General features: G+C 30.1%; 1 protein-coding gene across 1 annotated transcript in view; it reads left to right on the top strand.

The window, feature by feature from the left end:
* The first annotated feature begins 773 nt into the window (after window positions 1-773).
* The window catches only part of LOC131849018 (tyrosine-protein kinase Dnt), a 52600-nt gene continuing 32663 nt past the window's right edge, over window positions 774-20710 (top strand). Inside the window, exon 1 of the mRNA XM_059198997.1 lies at window positions 774-992. Within this exon, the coding sequence (XP_059054980.1) occupies window positions 884-992 (109 nt within the window). The 5' untranslated portion in view covers window positions 774-883. The remainder of the gene's footprint in view (window positions 993-20710) is intronic.

Here is a 20710-nt window from a genome sequence, read left to right as displayed (position 1 = left end):
TCTCCATAACATATATGTCAACATAAAGTAGATTTATCTTGTCAAATATGCAACAAAGTTAAATTTCCTAATCAAATTACGTGCCCCAACAAAGTCAGAATGGGATACTAGTATTCAAAATAGCGTACTAAACGGATCACTATATCGCGTCTGAGATTGTCAGTTGTTTAATTGTATTAATACAGCAACGTATTGAAGACTGAACTGGCACTCTATGAAAAGAGTAATTCTGTTACGTCGGGTCTAATGCAAAACGGAATCGCCTTCCCTAGAGACAAACTCAATTAATTACCTTTAAAACAGGAGTCGCTCTCAATGAAAGCCTTTCAAAATTTAAACACATTTTGACTTCAAGTTTCGAAAAAAGTTCGCAATACATCGAGCACTCGGTTCTAATTCTGTTACGGCTCTAGATAGATTCGTCGATGTATTATGATCTAAAGCGGTAAATACGATCGTAGGGCGCATGTCAGTAAGTAACTTGTTGGCTCGTAGAGTGTTTGAGAGCGGCAGTGCGGCGCTTCGCTCGCGCCCTACTGTACCTGGGCTGGCGCGTTCCGGTTCCGGGAAAACAGTTCTCGATTTTACGTATCTTTTAACCTTTTATTTTTTTATCATTAAACTTTTTACACTGTATTTAGTTTACATTCTATATTAAACTTTTAATTATATTCTTGGTTGAAAAGAGTTAAGTTCCTTTTTTAAGTTTTTATATTAGTTGTGAAAGTAAATTTAAATTTAGAATTATTTTGGTTATGTTTTTGCAGGCTTGTAATAAAATTTAAGTTATGGATACGACATAATAATGATGTATTTATAAGAACTTAAGTGTTAAAATGCACTCAAAAGTGAAATTGAAATGACTGGAAAGTGAAGTGATACGATGGCGGCCAAAAGACTTATTATAGTGTGGGCGGTATGGCTCGCGTTACCATTGGCAACGGGTCATCTCAATGTACTCATCAGTAAGGTTGAAGTAATGAAGCTATTAGGTAAGGATTGTCTTATCTTTATTTATTATCTTTTGTGTTTTTATGGTTGTTTCAGTATTAATAGAGATTGCCGGCATTTAACACTAATTATTTTATAAACTTTCTTGTATTCAATGTACTGTTAAATGTTATTAAAATAAAGTTGTAACTAACAGAAACATAACTAGTATGCTACTACCGCAGAAAACAACAAGTATAGGAAGTATATATGTTATAAGATAGGAAAATGTATATTAATTTACATACATTGTTTTTAAAAGTGTTCATATCTATATTTATTAAACAGAAAATTTTACTATGACTTTAAGTTTGATATAAATTAAAACTATATTGTTCATTCTGACATAGAATTATTTTAATAACTTTTTGGACATTTTTTAATACTTACTACTTTATATTGTATTTAATATACCGTAATTAATATATTACATTACTAGTCTTTCGTCAATATTAACATTTGAGATCTAGTAGAAAATAGATTTATATTTATTACGTTACAAAAAACAAGGTTGCCAGTAATAAATATACCTAGCGCGTACTAAATATACCACGAGTTTTTTTTAATATTATAATTACTACAAAGGGCAGACTAGTATTCAGTCACGTAAAAAGTTTGTTAATTTCTTTCATAAATAAAATAAATTGTCTACCCATAGACAATTTATTTATTTATGAAAGAAATTTATTTTATTTAGGAAAGAAATTACAATCATACTCCTCTGGCGTCTATAGATTGTTTGCAGATTTTTTTGGCGGTGATTATGAAATAGCGATGAGCCTGTACTGTAATACGCCAGTAGGCTACTAGTAAAAGATAAGAACAAAGACAGGTCACACAAAGGCACGACAGATATCCTACGATACCTTATACCACTGACGACATCAGCGGTTTAGATCACCGCCTCACTCTGACGGTCGCGGGTTCGATTCCTTGCACAATGCAAACATTTGTATATATGAGTGTGATAGTATTGGGCCGGCTGTTATCTATGTATATTATATATATATTTACCAAAATAAAGAATATAAGAATTTCTATCAGTTGTCCAGTATCCATAACACAAGCTCTGCTTAACTTAGTACTAGATGGCGTTATGCGGATTGTACAGGATGGTATTATTATTGTCGTATACTCACAATCTATGGCAAGTTGTATTTAAATGGATGAATTTTAAGTGGTGCAATCCTGCTAAATATATAACGCTGGCGAAGTGCCATGCGCCAGTGAAGTTGGTAGAACGAGGATGAAGCCGCATCAGTTAGCATATGAACTAGGGATTACTAATCCAGGAAGTACCGTCTGGAGATAAAACTGACAAGGAATATTTCCAGCAATAGATCTAATAATTCCCATTACTCCTAGAAATTCTCTTCCCCCAGCGGTATAAGATTAAAATTAGAATTATAAAAAACCTTCACTTTTCCCTAAAAAAAGTGTTAAGTACTTTTTAACTTTATCACTTTTTTGCATGGATAATACAAACTTTGGTAAATAAATGACCATCCTGAGAATGCCCTAGAGGCATTTTAAGGCAGTTACAGAAATTAATATCAATAAATAGGGTCGTAAAAGTATAACAAGCAGAAAGCCAAGGACAGTATTCATGAAATTGAATAACTTCCGCAAAGAAAACGAAGTCGAAAATTGAAATTATTTTTTTAAACCTTCATAGAAATTGCACAGTCACGTGATCAATTTAATGTGAAAAGTTCAAAATATAATTTCGGTATTCTACTAAGTAGAGTATCTAGTCTAGTCTTAGTTTTGGAGGGCAAAATTGGGCTGGAATTTTTTTAATTTGTATAATATTGTCATTGAATCTGCATAAAGTTATTATTAAAAATCATTTATTCATTGGACATTATAGCCGCTTATGAACGTCAAGTTTTTACTATTCATATTTTTCCTTATCGCACTAATATGACTATATTATTTACTAGAGGGTAATTTTTAGACCCATTCAATAATTAATATATTTATATCTAAATACAGGAATACTGAAGGACTATGGTTTTGCCTGGCTCTTGGCACCTTAGGACTTGTTTTTCAAGTGAGAAATATTATCCGTTATTTAGTCAAAGATAAAAATGTTATGGATTTGTAACTGAACATGTTAATAAATATCTGCATGTTGTTTTTATTAGACATCTGTAGAACAAAAGAAATAATAGACAAAATGTACTAATAGTACTCTTTCTTTGTTCTCTCCGTCTAATTGTTTGAGAGCTGCTTTAATAAAATTTTAAAGATCATTTTATATTATTGGAGTATATACAGAAATAACGTAGATAGGTAATAATAATATACTGTAAACAACCTAATTTCCTATAGTTACATATGATATAGTATTATTACATGAAAACATATCAACATAAATGCACAGACAAATAAGCAAAAATTCTAAAATCTATTTTTTAACCTCGGTAACATAAATACAATGTATAATATTTTAAGTCTAAGATACGGCTCACGGATTTTGTTATCTGTATTATGATTATATTTAATATATATATATACCATTCCTATTTATTTATACATGTCTATCTCCATCTCTATCTTTGACACTATCAAAACAAGTTTAATACAGAGGCCTTATGAATCCGCAGCGTTGACGTCAACCCCAGTTTCCGAAGATCAAAAAAATGTAATTATCAACCCTCGATCTACCCTCAACAATTTATATTTGTTCTACAAATTCACGTATATCGTGTACGCAATTGTACATGTGTCCAATACACGATGTAATCATACGTCAAAAAGCGTTTATGAAAATGTATTTGTAATAAATTATAATATGGTTCTTTTTATTTATTATAGTCGTTTCATATCAAATATAGTATATATATATATATATAATAATAATAATTATCGTAATAATTTATACAGTACTATATATTTTTTATATTATATGTTTAGCAGTAATATAATAACAACAATTATTTATCATACTTAATCACTTTCAAATGAATATTGGATACCTTCAATTTAAAAAAAAATTGTAACCCTACTGATATATTTTAGTTTGCAGAATATAAGGTTTTTTTTTTATAAATTACGTAATTGAAAATAAACAAATAATATTCAGTATACAATATATAATTTTATATAACAACTGATTTACTGCTAAATGTTTTTAGTTGTTTTTACATGTTTTAAACATCGATAAAGAATATTAAGATGGAAATAATCAAGATCAATTTAATTACTATAAAACAACAACGATACGTCATTCAATACAAAAGCCGTATAACAAATCCGCCAATCAATGGAAACGCACCACCAACGAGCACTATTACTAGTTTATTACTTTAGGGAGCACGAGACATCAGACCATCCGAATTGGAATCTTATTATAGATAAAAGAAACTTGTCCTCGTGCAATGCATACACAATTACGCACTACACCCGTATTGAGTCATAAACCGAGCTGTCAAGATGCGAAACAATATTTAGTAGAGCGGGGAACAATACATAATAGTTTGTGTTGTAATTTTCATTCATTCATTCGTTCAATGGCGGGAATAGGGAAGATTTTTTTAATAATGGTATCTCAGGACAATCTTATACTGCCATCTAGTCCTAAGCTATGCATAGCTTGGGTTATAGGTACTAGACAACTGATATACTGGAACAAATCGCTGTTTAGCGATAAGGCCGTCATTGCTACCTTTGTATTGTAATTGTGTTGTTTTTATATTTAGTATACATATTAAATTATGTAATTGTTATTTTATTTCTATGTATGAGTAAGAGTTTTTTTTATTTAACTTTCATTTCATAGATACATTTTTTATAAATACATAAATAATATACATAGAAAACACCCATACAGATACAAACAATCATACTAATTAATACAAATTTGTGCGAGGAATCAAACCTGCGACCATCAAAAGTAAGGCGGTATACAAAATCATTAGACCACTGAACGGCCTCAGTGGTGTAATGATTTTGTACCATATTGTAAGAGGATTTATCGTTATTTATAATCATTTGAATGAACATTACAAAAGCATTGTTGGGTGCCATATTATGTAGTAAAGATTATCTAATACCCATTCTCTCCTATAATGAGTAGATAGTACGTATTGTTCTTTTTATGTCTCTTTTATCTATGGAATTAAATATGAAGCTCATGATTGTTATTTCATATACATATATACAGACTGTATGGTAATTGCTTATAGTGAAATTGTCTCTATGTCTACCTATAATATACCTTGATGACTTACGGTTACGCTGTATTGACTATATCCCTTGTCAACATCACGCTACTTGGTAATCAATAAGTAATAAACCGATTTCGTAAAGGAGGAATTTCCATTTTTTTAGTACAGTAAAATTTATCTAGTCCTTTTTGAATTGATTTCGAATATATGTACTAAATTAGTTTTGATTGAAGTAATTTATCTATAAGTGCAAAAAAATATGTCAATTGACATCTTATGTTGTAAACATATATTCTATTCAAAGATAATTGCAGAAGTAACTGTCTATAACCATAAGCAAAATGTATTAAAAAATAAAACTGTAGTTATACCTGTATTAATTTACGCAAATATTCTGATTTTCCAACTTTCTTCAACGATTAAATACTACAAGTATTTACATATGGCATTGTACATAGAGGTACTTATATAGGTATATAAACTGGAAGCTTTTATGACTACAATTAGGGTTTTATTAATCTCAGATATGATACCAAATTATATTCTAACAAAATACCATAAGAAAATTAGTCTGTATGGTTTTATATCCTTGCTTATACAATTGTAAATAAAAATGTATCATAAGTAATAAGTTTATAATGTCATACATGGAATACAAAATGACAGTAATATAAACCTGTCACAGAAATACAAGGATACAGTACAAAGCAATTATAAAGATGACCTATAAAGTTAACAAAACGTAACTACACGAAATTACAATTTAATATCTACGAACTTAATCCTTCATTCGATTATACGCCACCACAAATATAAATCATCCTAAATGACAAATGACAGTTGTATGTGTCAAAAATAATAGACGAAAGCGACATCTGTCGGTTGGCGGGAATTAATGGCAGTTCAAACATCAATTTGGACGGAGTCTTATCGCGCCTCGCCAGCGTGGGGTGCCAACTACTTGCATAGAGCGACTTAATGCCACTGCATACGGTCGCCGAGATAATTGGATGCTTTTTATGTCTAATACGTGAATGTGTTTGTCGTTTGCGTCCATCTTAATTACAGTTCCATTTAGAAGTCATAATAATATTAATGACTTCATAGTAGTAGTACCTACTTAAAGTGAAGTAGACTTTACCTCATGTACTAATGCATATGTATTCAATTTTATAATTCACTAGCTGTGCCTGCGGTTTCACCTGATGTATAAACTATTATTCTTTTAAGTTTCATCAAAATCCGTTCTGTAGTTTTTGCGCTAAAGAGTAAAAAACATACATTCATACTCATCAACTTTTGCATTTATAATATTATATAGTAGTATTAGTATTTTATATGTATACTTAACCACGGTCGTTTAGCGATTTAGCACATTGATTAACGGTCGCTGGTTTGATTATATCCTGTTAATAATAGTGATATTAAAGAGTGTAGTTGTTTGTATTGGTCTCAATGTTTTCTACAATACATATACCTACAGGAAACACCTAGAGGTGATTTATAAAAATATGGATGTAAGTATTTTTATCAGGTAGATTAGTAACCATAGCCAAGCTCTGCGTAGTTTAAGAATACATGGCCTCGTGTGTATTGTACTGGGTTTTTATTTTTATTATTCATAATATTACTATGAGAGCGTCGCAACTTAGTGATTAACTTCCCTTAATTACGCCAAAGAGGTCTTGAATTCAAATCTGGCCTACACAAAAAATCAACTTTGGGTGTTACTATATATCTAACTGACTCTCCGGTGATAGAAATGCCGATAATAAATAAAAAAGTATAACGAGTTTCGCTTTCTGCCAGGTTGAAACGTTAAGAAATATAGAGCGAACTGTGGGCTTGTTAAGTATTAACATCAAAATTTGACGATGTATCTGCTCACCCCATTTAGGAGAACAGTCGTGAAGGATGTTGTGTCCTGTGGATGATGATGTAGAAATATTACACATTATATTAGAATATGATATTAATTATTCGCTACAAAGGTTTTTCATTTGAATATAATTATGCATTACATAAAATTTGTATTTAGTAGTAAAAGATCATCCATCAAGTAAGGTAAGAAATATTAAAGCAAATCATGTAGAAAGAAAGTAATGGAAAATAACTTAAATATGCACATAGCATTAATTATTAATACCAAAAGTTTTTAATTTGAATGTAATTATGCATTACATCAATTTATATTTAGTAGTAAAGGACCATTTATCAAATAAGGGAAAAATACATATTATAGAAAATTATTTCGTAAAGACAACATATATATTATTTATTATCTTAACAAAATTAAAAATAAAGTAATAAAATATTTCTGTTGACTTAATACTTTACTAAATCCAGTAGGAAATGAACCACTTGTTGTAAAGACGCCGTAGTAATGAAGCGTGAACAAGACGTATTACAGTTTCCCCTATTCTATCTTATAATAGTGTATGCTATGGGGTGATAATATGCCTGCAAGTTTATTAAAATTGTATTAATATAAAATTATATATTGTATTAAGTAAGTAATAATTAGGTAGGTATGGTTAAGTTATTGTCTATATGATATGATAATCCATGAAATGGAATCATCTGCTTCTTCCTTATCACATTTATTTGGGGTCGGCGTAATATGTTTTTCTCTTCCATTCATCTCTGTTCACAGTTTTTCAAATTAATTAATTATTATTTTAAATTAAATTTAAATTTAAATTAATTAAATTTAATTTAAATTTAAATTTTAAATTTTTAAATTAATTATCACAGTTTTAGTTATTTGGTATAATTTCAAACTGTTTAACCCGCACACACTTGCGGTAAATAAATTCAAATTTGATTACAAAAGTATTTCAGCATTGGCTATTGATATATGAACGTTGGTTTACGAATCAGTACTAGGAAAAAAATTTAGTGAACTATATTTTATAAAAAGTTAATTTTGTCGAAAGAAGGAGAAATATGATTTTGCCTAAAAAAAACATTCTAAATACTCCTAATACCCTAACGCACAGCAAAGTTCTTGTAACACCAAACTCATTTTTTCTCAGCATGTCCTGACGTATTGTTTATAGTTTTATGGACCCTATAAAGTTTATTGATTCAATATTTTCTTGTTTTAAATAATATATTAGGAGAATAACAGTTCTAATTTTAAAATAAATACTATTTTCTAAATTTAAGTGGCCTTTTATTTTTCTTAAGCGTATCTATTTTATTAAGCGAGTCGGCAATACACTGCTTATGAGAAATGATTACATTTACGTAATTTGATCGTGCTTTTTATTTTATTGTACGTAATTTTCATTCTTGACTATATTCTTGTTTTTAAAATAATATTTATCATTTTATATTTCGGACTGACTCTGTGGTTACGATAATATCGAGCAAGAGGGAAATTAGTCCAAAACATGGCGGTAGCTTATCTATACTATAATAGCGATAGTTATTAATTAATTTATAATATTATTAGTGATTTTTACTTAAATGTTATAACTTATTATTGAACTGTTACTAAGTAACTATGCAATATCAATTTTAATATCATTGTTGTTGACTATATACTCATATTGCACTAGAATGTGAAGGAAAAGTTTGTCATCTGAACGGCATTACCGCGGATGTCTGCGGATGTTCAATATTCCGCATACAAGTGCCGCATTAAACCGTTACTAGAGCAGCAAACTTAAACTATTTTATTTTAAAACTCTGCGGCGACTACAAAGATTTTTATCCCTCTTTAGTGAGCATTTTTCTATTTAATTTACCGTAATACGTTACGGTAATTAAATAGAAAAACACTCGACACGTTTGAACTTAAATTATTCTATTATCAAACAGATTAAATTTTTATATTGTAACCGATCGGCCTACCAGATGGAAAATGGCCATAGACCACAGATAGAACAAAATATATTGTGACGTCATATCTCATGTAGTACCATTCTCGAGGATTGAGATATATCCCAGTAATTTTTCTGCCATATCTCAAAATTTAAATCAAAATACAATATGAAAAGAGAACTGCTTACAAATACAGATAATTTTATATCTAGCAAGTCCAAGGTTTAGGTTAAGGTGTATTAATAAAGGAAATATATTATCTTACTAATATTACAAACGTGGAAGTTTGTGAGTATATCGTCCATCCATATATATGTTTGTTACTCTTTCACGCAACAATTACTTAATGGAATTTAATGAGACTTTACAAAACTTTAGCCGATACATCAGAATAACACAGGCTATAAAGCGGGAGAAACCGCGGCCATAGCTAGTACATATACTATAAACTGTCCACACGAGAACGTTACTAATGTCTTCCCATTTGGCTACTATCACGTTACATTTTAATTGGTCGGTTTGTCTCGTGACATTTTTCATAGAGTTATGAGATCCATAATACATCACGCTGTATGATGGAGAGGGTGCGTACTCGATACAAATCGGTTTGACTTCAAGATAAATTAATGTGTCAAAGGTTCGGATGTTACGTCCTAATTCATTATAATTGAGGCTAATTAAGATTTTATAAATGAAGATTGTCACTGCATCTGATAACAGATTTAGTATTTGTGAAATGTACCTAAACTTTACTGATTTGGTGAGAGATTGTAGTGCAGTGGTTTATTAATGTGGTTACAATTTTTAATGCGACAATGGAATAACTATACGATAGAATGTTTTGAAAATTTTGATTCATATATCATATATTTTACAATTTTTTTTTAACACACTATGTGTTAAAATAAAAAAAAAAGGTTACTTTACCAATAGGACTGAGCTGTACGGTCTTGGAGCAGGACATAAATCATTCGTAATACTTTTTGTAACAAGTATATATTCATAATTTCGCATATAGTTAGTTGCAATAAAATGGCAAAAGATGAAAGAGACCGTACCTATTCACAATTAGCTAATATTATGTATAGTCTATCTCCTACTATGATATTGACAAGGAAACAACACAAGTTACATCTTAAAGCAACACTGAAAACAATTGGGTCAATTTCTCGGTCATGAATCTGTGTTCGTGAATGCTTTCACGATACAGGTAAACTGTGTTGCGCTGTAGACTCACTACATCGTATGAGGAACTAAAACAGACTAAATTGGTATATAAGATATTACATAGTGTATAATTACGAAATCGTAATGTATATGCGTAAGTAAGTCATTTATTTGCATTATAGACTGATATATATTCATATATTTACGAAAATTACATGGACGGAAGAGTATGAAATTTTGCATATTTATAGTTTATATACGAAGGAGTGCACTACGTTATTTTTTTTTAATTATGCATAATAATACTGAATGTATCTTTATCACTATCAATAAAAAAAAGCACTACTATGTATTTCGCACTTTCTTTATTGCCACTGCATGTGATTATAGAACATATAATCTTTGACAATGGAACCTTCATAAAGTTTAAACTTTAAATTAATTATAGTTGAATTTCGATCACTAGGTGACTACTCCTAACCAGTACTACTATAAATATTAAGTCAAAGTAATTTTCGCGAATATTATTATTATGATGATACTTCTTCCTAATATCGTAGATATGATACATCATTTAATACTTCTACACGTGATCAATATTATTGAGCGTGTACCCAATAATAATAATGCTTTATTTATACAACCACTAGATTACAAAATGAATAAGGATCAGTACATAATAATTGAAGTTAGTTAGGTAATCAAATGGAGATGAAAGGAGAGAGAAAATGAGGACTCTGATAACATAAACTAGGTGTTACACCTGTGCTATAGGTATTAGTGCTCTTGCAGATATTTAATGGTAAGTGTGGTGTATCTATCTTAATCACTAAGTAGAATATGGATTACTAAAAATATTTGAAAATTTGAATATTGTTTTGAAATGAAATCAACTCAATTATCTCCGAAATACATTCTACAATTGCAATAACCTTTCATACGATATCATCTATGGAGCAATCAACATAATCTGATGCTTCCAATGGGACGCCATAAACTAGATACGAATTAAATGACTGTAAAACGTATATTTCAACAGTTATCATTTTTGGCCCGAATTTGGGTTTTTCATGCCCGTGGGTGCCGTTTGATAGGACATGAAAATATAACGTTGGGGTTTTGAAACGATTTATAGACCTGTATCAGAGCCCTTCGTTATAGATACTTGAAATTTCTCCCCGATCACGTTTTGTAATAGATTCCTTTTTAATTACTTTATTTTCTTCTCTTCAGTACGTACACAGAGATGAAAAATATAAACATAGGACACATTTTTGAATCAGTGGATTTCCAATTTACAGTCTGTTTATTTATTTTTATTTTTTATTTGAAATAATGCTCTAGATAGACAGAAGTAATATAATAATATATATTAGGTATGTCTATTGAGAAATCAGAAGAAATCGTTTTGACTTTAAAAAAGGGCCTTATATCATCAAACTGAATGATATTTATTTATAATATGGAAATGAATCTTAAAACTGTGAAAAAAAAAATTAAAACTATTTAGATAGACACAGAAAGTATTACGTATAAATATGAATGTGACTGGAGCGGGAAAACTGTACAGTTATTCAATAAAAAGTAGGTATTCCTACTTTTACGTGTAATTTCAAGATGGTTCGCAGGTCAGTTAAAAGCAACATATAAAAATAGGGAATCAAAATGTCATATATTAGAAATATTTAAAAAAAACAGTAGTTGATAAGCTGCCAGTAACAATGAAGATTAAACCGTCGAATTTCAAACTATCAATATTAGGCAATCCACTTAAAAAAATAATACCATTTATAAAATAATGCGAAATGGATATTATTATATAGTCAACTCCAATAGCAAAAATTTAAGAGTTATCCCAAAGTTATTCAGTTAGAACCGAACTACATTTTTAACAAGTAAAATCCTATTTATCCTCCCCGAAGAAACGCTATAAATAACCTCCCAAAGGATACCGTGGGAAGCATCTGGTGTGACAATGTACGGAACCGTTTGTCAACCTTTTCAGCCAATTACTATTTATCCCGTTCGCGGAAACCTGAGAATTAAATGTCGGTTTAGTTGACAGTGTTTACACTGTTTTAAAATAAAGTCTAGAAGAGTTTAAGTCAAATATAGTATATAATTTGCATATATATATATATATATACATTTTACTAAAAATAATAATTAAAAACAACTTATACTTTTTGAATTGATTTATTACCATTAAATTATACAAAAAAGAATAAAAAAAACTTAAAATCTAGTCGGTTCTTCTTTGGATTTCATTATTGCACTAATTTTAGCTGGCATGCTGCGTACAAGCATAGTGCAATCCTCCCTTATAATGGCATGCCATTCTTGTACTAACCCATTTTTAATGCCGTTTTCGATGTAGTACTATGCTCTTTAATCTTGCGCTTCAAAATGCTCCAAAGATGCTCAATTGGGTTCAAATCTGGGGGCTGTGCTGTTATGACCATCAAAAATAGAGGTTTGCTTCTCTAAGAAGGTATTTGTGACCCCGGTATGCCATCTAAGACAAGCATTTTATCATTGTTCAATTGGTAAACATGAATTGTGCATTTTTCTGGGGTGCCTAATACTTTTGGCCAAGGCTGTATATGCATACTTGTATAAAGTTATTTATGATTCACCTAATCAGCCGCCAAGCAGCTTGCTGTTGTTAGATGTGTTTCAGTTGAAGGGTTGATATGAGTATAGTATATATGAAGGCACGATACCTAAGTGCGGAATTAATATATGTACATGCAGCATTACACGATGACGTGATGTCCATTATGCAGTACATGTAAGTAACAATTGTCACTTACCATCCGGAAAGAATCCGAATTAGAAATTTCTAAAAAATAGCAGTAATTTGTTTCGTTTCGCATATATATTCGTCTTCTAATAATCAGTCACCTACCATATTGTAACAATGATTATAAAATTATATAGGTATAATTAACCAATTATAATTCCGTTTAAAAAACTCCTTTTGCGTATATATCTTATAATCTGACCGAGTGCTTAAGTATGATTGTATAATATCTATACTTAGAAACTTTCAGTAGTATAATATTAATAGGACATGCACTACCATGACGTAATTAAGCTTTTAGTCAAAAACTTAGTAACATTGTCCTCTCTACACACGATTCCAATCTAAACAATCTGAACCGGACACTTATGGCCAAAATAAACGAACCGTTAACTGTTTACGTTACGTGAGCCCTAAGCAGGGTTGCTAACTGCATAACAATTTTCGTACAGGTGTCAGATACTTAATATTCTCTACAAGGATAATTTCAGGCTCATGCAATTTTGTATAAATATTTGTCATTTTGAGTTAGTAAAAATATAAAGTTTCAGAGTCAAATTGAGTTAATATATAAAATTGTTTACTTCTTTGTAAAAAAGTAAATGTTTTAAAGTTGGCAACCCTGGCCTCGAGTGTACCACGCGTGTAAGTGTACCCTAAGTTGTCCCGGAGAGTTCGTGCGTGATGGAATTATAGCTGTTGAGAATTTTTATTTTTGGACAATGTTCCTGGATAAATCATAGAGATCGTGTTTTGGTTCTATAATAAATATTCTTTATAAATAAATATTTTTGTTACAACTATTTTCGTATGTAGATTCATAACACATTAAATAAAACAGAGTAGGTCAATGTTCAATTAAAAAATTCAAATTTTTATTCAAATTATTATTGAAAAAACAATATATTAACGCTTCTTTATTCTGCTACGTATTACTTATATTATATAATATTATGTTATCTGTGGTTACAATAAATATATACTCTTGTAAAAAGTAGTGTATACATTTAATTTTACTTATTGGTCAGGCACTTTTTAAAGCAGCCGTCATCATTACCCGATACTGCATCATCATTTTGGGAATCCAAGTCAAATGAGAGCAGTCTCCAAAGATTTGTCCATTTCCTTACAATCCTGAAGTTACTCAACGCATTGCCTATGTGCTCCCCATGTCGAAGAAAAATATCCGATAAATTATGTATAATATGTAAATACACAATAATAAATGTCATATAAGTCAACATAAAAGTATGCTCACAAAATGTCTGAACACGCTGGGATTTAAGAGAATTTGTGCTTCCTATGAATGAATTTGTAAGCAATAGGCTGATGTTGCTTTTTATTTCCCATACTAGTTACATAAAAAACGTACGGACATTTTTTTATTCATTTTATTCTTTAGTGTACAGTAAAACTTATACAAAAGGCGAGGGAAAAGCCATACGGCATTCTCCACCTGAATTAACTCTAACCATTTTTTATTTAGAGAAAATTCCTCATGTAGACCTAACTTAATCATTACCTTATTAATCTAACCTAAAGATTAGATATTTTTTATTCTGGAACAAAACCAGAATTCAGTAAAACAGAACAACGAAATGACGAGAACTTATTTGTGTAGCAATATCCACTTGTTGATACCTACTCGTGGGTGGTCTACATCTTGGTCTATTTGTCATTTTCAGTTCACCGTATTATGATGTATTACTACAGAAACTATTAATAAGTTCGACACCCTTGGTGGTGAATTGTTTCAACATTAGCTGCGCTTATATTCTGATGGTTGTGGCTTCGATAGATTTATATTCATATTGTGACTATTTTGAGACTATTTATATTTTGGATTTTTCCTATTTATTTTATTTGTGGTAATTGACCATGACTATAAAGTAATGACATGTCTAAACGTATACGCTACTAGTGATGGACAATGACAATGATAGGCCACAGAAAGGACAACTGAGATCCTATTCCACTGGCGGTATTGATGGTCTGGTGATTTTGCAGACCGCTTTACTTCTAATGGTCACGTATTCCTTCCTTGCACGGTGCAAACATTGGTATTCATGAGTATGATTAATTGTATCGGTCCAGACAGATACCGATTATGTATTTACAAAATTAATGTATATATGTATTTATATCAGTTATCTAGTAGCAATAATACAATTTCTGCTTAGCTTGGTACTAAATAGCACCGTCTGAATTGTCCTAAGTCGTTGTTATTATTATTATTTATGAAAATATATTTAACTATGTCTATATCAATGGTACTAGATCTCTAATATCAATAGTAGCTCCGCTTGCTTTGGATACAAGGTCTTCCGCACCCTTCCAAGAGGGTGCAGGTTGGAGCCTCAGGGCGGTTGGAACCCCATTGCCCCTGCAACATCTCCAGAGGCAACAACCCTCCCGGAGTCTGGATTACTAGCTTTCATCTATTACTTCGGAAATATTACTTCATTGTAAACTAGACTGTACTAGTAGTAAATTTTATTTTAGTTAGGTATTTGTAAATATAGTCCTTACCCTTAATTGCATCTATTTTCTGAACGGTACAAAATAGTGTAATAGCTTTTGTATGCATCTTTGTCTTGTTTTTTAAAAAATAAATAGTTTATAACTTTTTCGTCACATCACTTAATGAAATTTTATTAAAATTCGTTCAGCCCTTTAGTCGTCAAAAGATTACAAAAAACAGACCCATTTTTGTATTTATAATATTAGTATGTTTCAATAATACAAATGTCTTTACACTTATAAGTTAAATATAATACCCTATAATAAGAAAAGAATGGCACAAAGGCAATACAGAACGTAATAGCAGAGTATTAACCAAAAATACCCAGTATTGTGGTAGTCAATAAAAATAATATTTTGTTACCCCAAAACATTATTTTAGCCACTTGTTGCCGATGCGTACGTGCGTTCAGTACCCACTTAACCCTGAAATAACCTCATTGTTGTCCCGGGGCGGATGTTCAGCCATCTTTGTGGGCAAATTAACCGGAAATCCGATGATATCGGTGTCTGATAATACTATGATTACTTTTGCAATTCGACTGAGAGGCTTCAATGTATATTGGGACATATAAGCTTTTATTAATTTGAGAGATATTGCGGTGGATATCTTATTGATATTATTGTTTTAGCTTTGGTATATTTGACTTTTATAAATATAGAGATAAAGGCATTGCGGAAGAATTTACAGGGGTCATACGAAGTTTATACATCACAATCATTTTAAATCATTTACATTATTTACCTACAAGTAAAATTGACTTGTATTTTTTACTGATAGTAATTTTTCATATATACATGCAATTTATATTACTGTGAAATTAATTATAGACATATTATAATACAAAACATAATATGGTTATGATTAATTACGCATACGATTATATATATACTAGCTGTGCCGGCAAACGTTGATTTGCCTTAAAATAAAAAAAAAATTAGGGGTGGACTACCCCTAACATTTAGGGGGATGAAAAATAGATGTTGGCCGATTCTCAGACCTACTCAATACGCTCACAAAATTTAGAGTACGGGAACAAAAACTGTGACAGGAGAATTTTATATATAAGATTTTATTCTCATTAATATTAAATGTTAAAATTTTTAATTACAGAATACTAATTAAAGTTGTTAGGTAAAGAAATTATATATTAGAATATTTTAAATATAACTGTTGTACGTTTCATTCGCCAATGTTAATTATTTTAATAGTGTTAGGAAAATTGTACTTTTCAAATAGGTATTTATAAAATATGAGTCTATATGGGAACATCTGTCTGAATACTTCGTATTATCCCGACTTTACATAAATTAATAATTTAATTTAATATACAAATAAATTCTAAATATATATGTATTAAATAATTATATTATTCCAACTGCTAACGCCAACCAAGCCGCACTCATCTAAAGCCACCATGAATTTAAAGCAATTACTTAGGTATTTCATGAATTATATAGCTACATTAAATTGCTTACTGTACCTCACAAAGAGCTGTGGGAACATGGGGGTGTGCCAGACACTTGCTCCATTAGTCAAATCTTGTGACCGAGCAAAAACACCAAGACGCCTACAGTATTACGGTACGGTGTAATTCTATTAAGACTAAATTATCGTGGCTTCTATCGTTACATACAATATTTTATATACTGTTTTTAAATTAGAAATTGTTTCATGTTTTTTCAATTGATAAATTAAAAAAATTTAATATGAGATAGTCAAGGAAGAATCGTATGATGATTCTTTATTTCATCATACTTTTCTTCCTTACATCCATTACAAAAGCATTATCGTCTTTGCTATTTAGCTATTTCCTAGCATTTATCTTGTGTATTACAATAATATGTCCATTCATCAATTATTAAACGAATGAATTCATCAAGTAATGAACATAAACAACATTTTATTAACGAAACGTAAACATAAATACCTCAATAATCATTTATTTAACATACACATCGTTATTAATGGTTAATATTTTTTCAAAATATAAAATAAAAAACAAAATAAGTATGAGATAATCAAGGAATAACAGTACAAAGATTATTTAAAAAGAAAATAGTCTTAGTGCCTTATATAAGTGGATGTTGTAGCATTTATCTTGAGTATAAAAATAATATGGCCATTCATCAATTCTAATGTACATTTAGGACAATAACATTAATTATAGAATATATTGTTATTATAACACTTAAAAGTGTATAAAGAAATAACATGTAAGAATCATTAATTAAAAGTACAGATAATGAGTATATATTTTTGGTTATAATTGTTTACTTTTAAATATCCTATAATGTGACTTTGAAGAAAGTTAAGGGCTCAACAATATGTAATATTATGTTATCTGTGATATAACTATCCTTGAGTTGACCAAGGGTAAGTAGTATTACCATAAACGCAGTTACGAAAATGAGAAAAGATGTCTAAATCAGGAAATAAAATGAAATTGTAGATAATAAATTACTACTGAAAATACATATGGCTTCTACAACGATGACGTCATTAAGCTGACTGTTCAAGCAAATGGATGAGTCATAGAAGTTGAATGCTTGTTGGTACATAATACGATAATATTTCAGGACTTTCCTGTAAATGATAGGCCAAAAAATGCTGAATATAATAATATTAATATATATATAATAAATATATAATAATCACAACTATTAGCCGCATATGACGTAGTCAGTGGCATTGCTATCTGTCGACGTTGTATTAATCGCAACACTTTATATGTCTACATTTCGTTGAGTATAATTACCATTATATATTAATATGTGAAGCAAAAACTTTACATTTTTACGAAAATTACGGAGGAGTATGAAATATCTCACACATACAGTTTAAAGATATGTTTTTAAAATAGGTATAAAAATGCATTAAATTAAAAAAAAACATGACATATATGTATTTGACACACACATATATACTCTTTTGTTTATTGTTCAAGTCTGTGGTCAAATTGAGAGTAGATTAATATTGTTTGTCTTCAATATTATTTGTCTATAGTCTTCCTGAATGTTAAATTAATAATGGTCGACTTTCAACCATTGGACGACTCGTATTTATAACTTATTCTTATAACGGCCAAACTATTTAAATTTATCACTACATTGTTCTGCGTTCCTAGTACTTTATAGTACCAGTAGCTACCCACCCCGGCTTTACACGGGTGCACGTATATTATACATAAAAAGCAATAGTATGTTATGCAGTATTTATACAAAACACTAAAACAGCTATATGCGTTCACTGAAGTTGCCTCAATTTTCCAATATCTAAACCAATTTACGATATTCATTTCTTCTTTAGTAAACAAAGTTCTAGAATTAATAGGCCATTTCGCATCTTCGATAAAATCTTTCCTGCCATTAATACAAGGACTAACTCCGTTATCTAATGAGACTCTTCTAGTAGTTCCCAAATTTATGTAACCAATGTATATCAATTGTAGTGTTATCACAATTTAAAAAATAGTCTAAATAAAATAACTTACAACTAGTATTAGTTAATCTAGTAAGGAAGAAAATATATAAATTATTTTTTTGTAAAAGAAGGCTTTGGAGATCTTGCGATTTCGCCGTCGTTCTATACATAGATACTTCCGATGGTCGCAGGGTCGGTTTCTCGCAAGATGCAAACATTTGTATTCATGAGTATGATTGTTTGTATTGCTCTGGCAGTTGTATATGAATATTATGTATGTGATAATAAAAAAATATATTTATGTATTTCTATCGGTTATTTAGTTATCCATAACACAAGATCTGCTGCCTACCTACTAGCTAGGTATGAATTTGACTGAAAATTTCAAAAAAGAACTTCTAATTATTTAAAATTAATATACATTATATTAGTTCCAAAAAATTAAAGATCCTACAATAATTGCATTTTTACGAAATCTGGACGGGTTGCAAGTAACAAAAATATTGATGCAATATATTAAATTAATAATTTTTCATATCAAGGATTCATGTATATTTCATTAAAATACCGTTACCTTTAGGTTTCCTGCTACTTGATAGGCTTCCTACAAAAATTATTCAACAACTCATACTGCGTGAAATCGATACGGTAATCTAATACGGAGCCAGAGATTCAAAGAAAGCGAAAATAAGGTGCTTACACTTATTATACGTATCTCTTAATTAAATATACTGCGAAAATATATCTTCTAAACCTATTTCGAACATTTATTTCAATACTAGCCGAGCCTGCGATTTCGTACCCGTGTACTTTTTTGGTTTTAAATAAATTAGAATTAAAAAACAACTAAGTTTTAAATGAATATTTATTGAATACATTAATGAAAAAATAATACATTAGTGAAAATAGCACTCAAATCGTGAAAAAAGCGCGTATAAGTGCAAGACAAGTGCACAGACAAAAGAGTAAAAATCTAATAATAATTGTTGTATATTCTACATAATACGTTTATACAGTTCCCCAGTAATCATAATATTACTCCAAATTTATTTATATATATATATTGTCGGTGATACAACTTTTTGTGTACACTATTTTATATGTACACACAAAGTTGTACCACAATTTGTAAGACAATATAAATAATAAAAATGAATTATTTTAGATTATATATTTAACTAGCTGACCCAAGCAACTTGGTCGGCACATTGTATTTCTCACATACATACATAATATCATTTTAAATTATAACCTAAATGTATAAGCTATATTACTGTAAAATTTCATCAAAATCCGTTCAGAAGTTTTTACGTGAAAGAGTAACAAACAACCATTCATCTATTCATCCATACTTACAAACTTTCGCGTTTATAATTTTAGCAAGAAGTAAAATACGAGTAAATATGACGGCCTCATTGGTCTAACGGTTTTGTACACCGCTTAATTTCCGAGGTTGAGGCTTCGATTTCTCACACAATACAAACTTTTGTATACATATACAGTACTAGCTTTTACCCGCGGCTTCGCTCGCGTTAATTTATCCTCTTAGTGGTGGAATTTATGAAAATCCTTTCTTAGGGAATGCCTACGTCATAGTAGCTTTATGCATCCAAAGTCTCAGCCCGATCGGTTTAAAATTGATAAAGTTTCATACAAACTTTCATCCCCTATTTTATCACCTTGGGGATAGAATTAATCAAAATCCATTATTAGCGGATGCCTACGTCATAACATCTACCTGCATGTCAAATTTCAGCCCGATCCGTCCAGTGGTTTGGGCTGTGCGTTGATAGAAAACTATGTCAG

This window comes from Achroia grisella, unplaced genomic scaffold (genome assembly GCF_030625045.1).
Source record: "Achroia grisella isolate CSIRO2021 unplaced genomic scaffold, CSIRO_AGI_Agris_v1 utg1096, whole genome shotgun sequence".
Taxonomy (NCBI): Eukaryota; Metazoa; Arthropoda; class Insecta; order Lepidoptera; family Pyralidae; genus Achroia; species Achroia grisella.
Note: the sequence above shows the minus strand (reverse complement) of the source record. Positions and strands in the feature narration are given on the sequence as shown.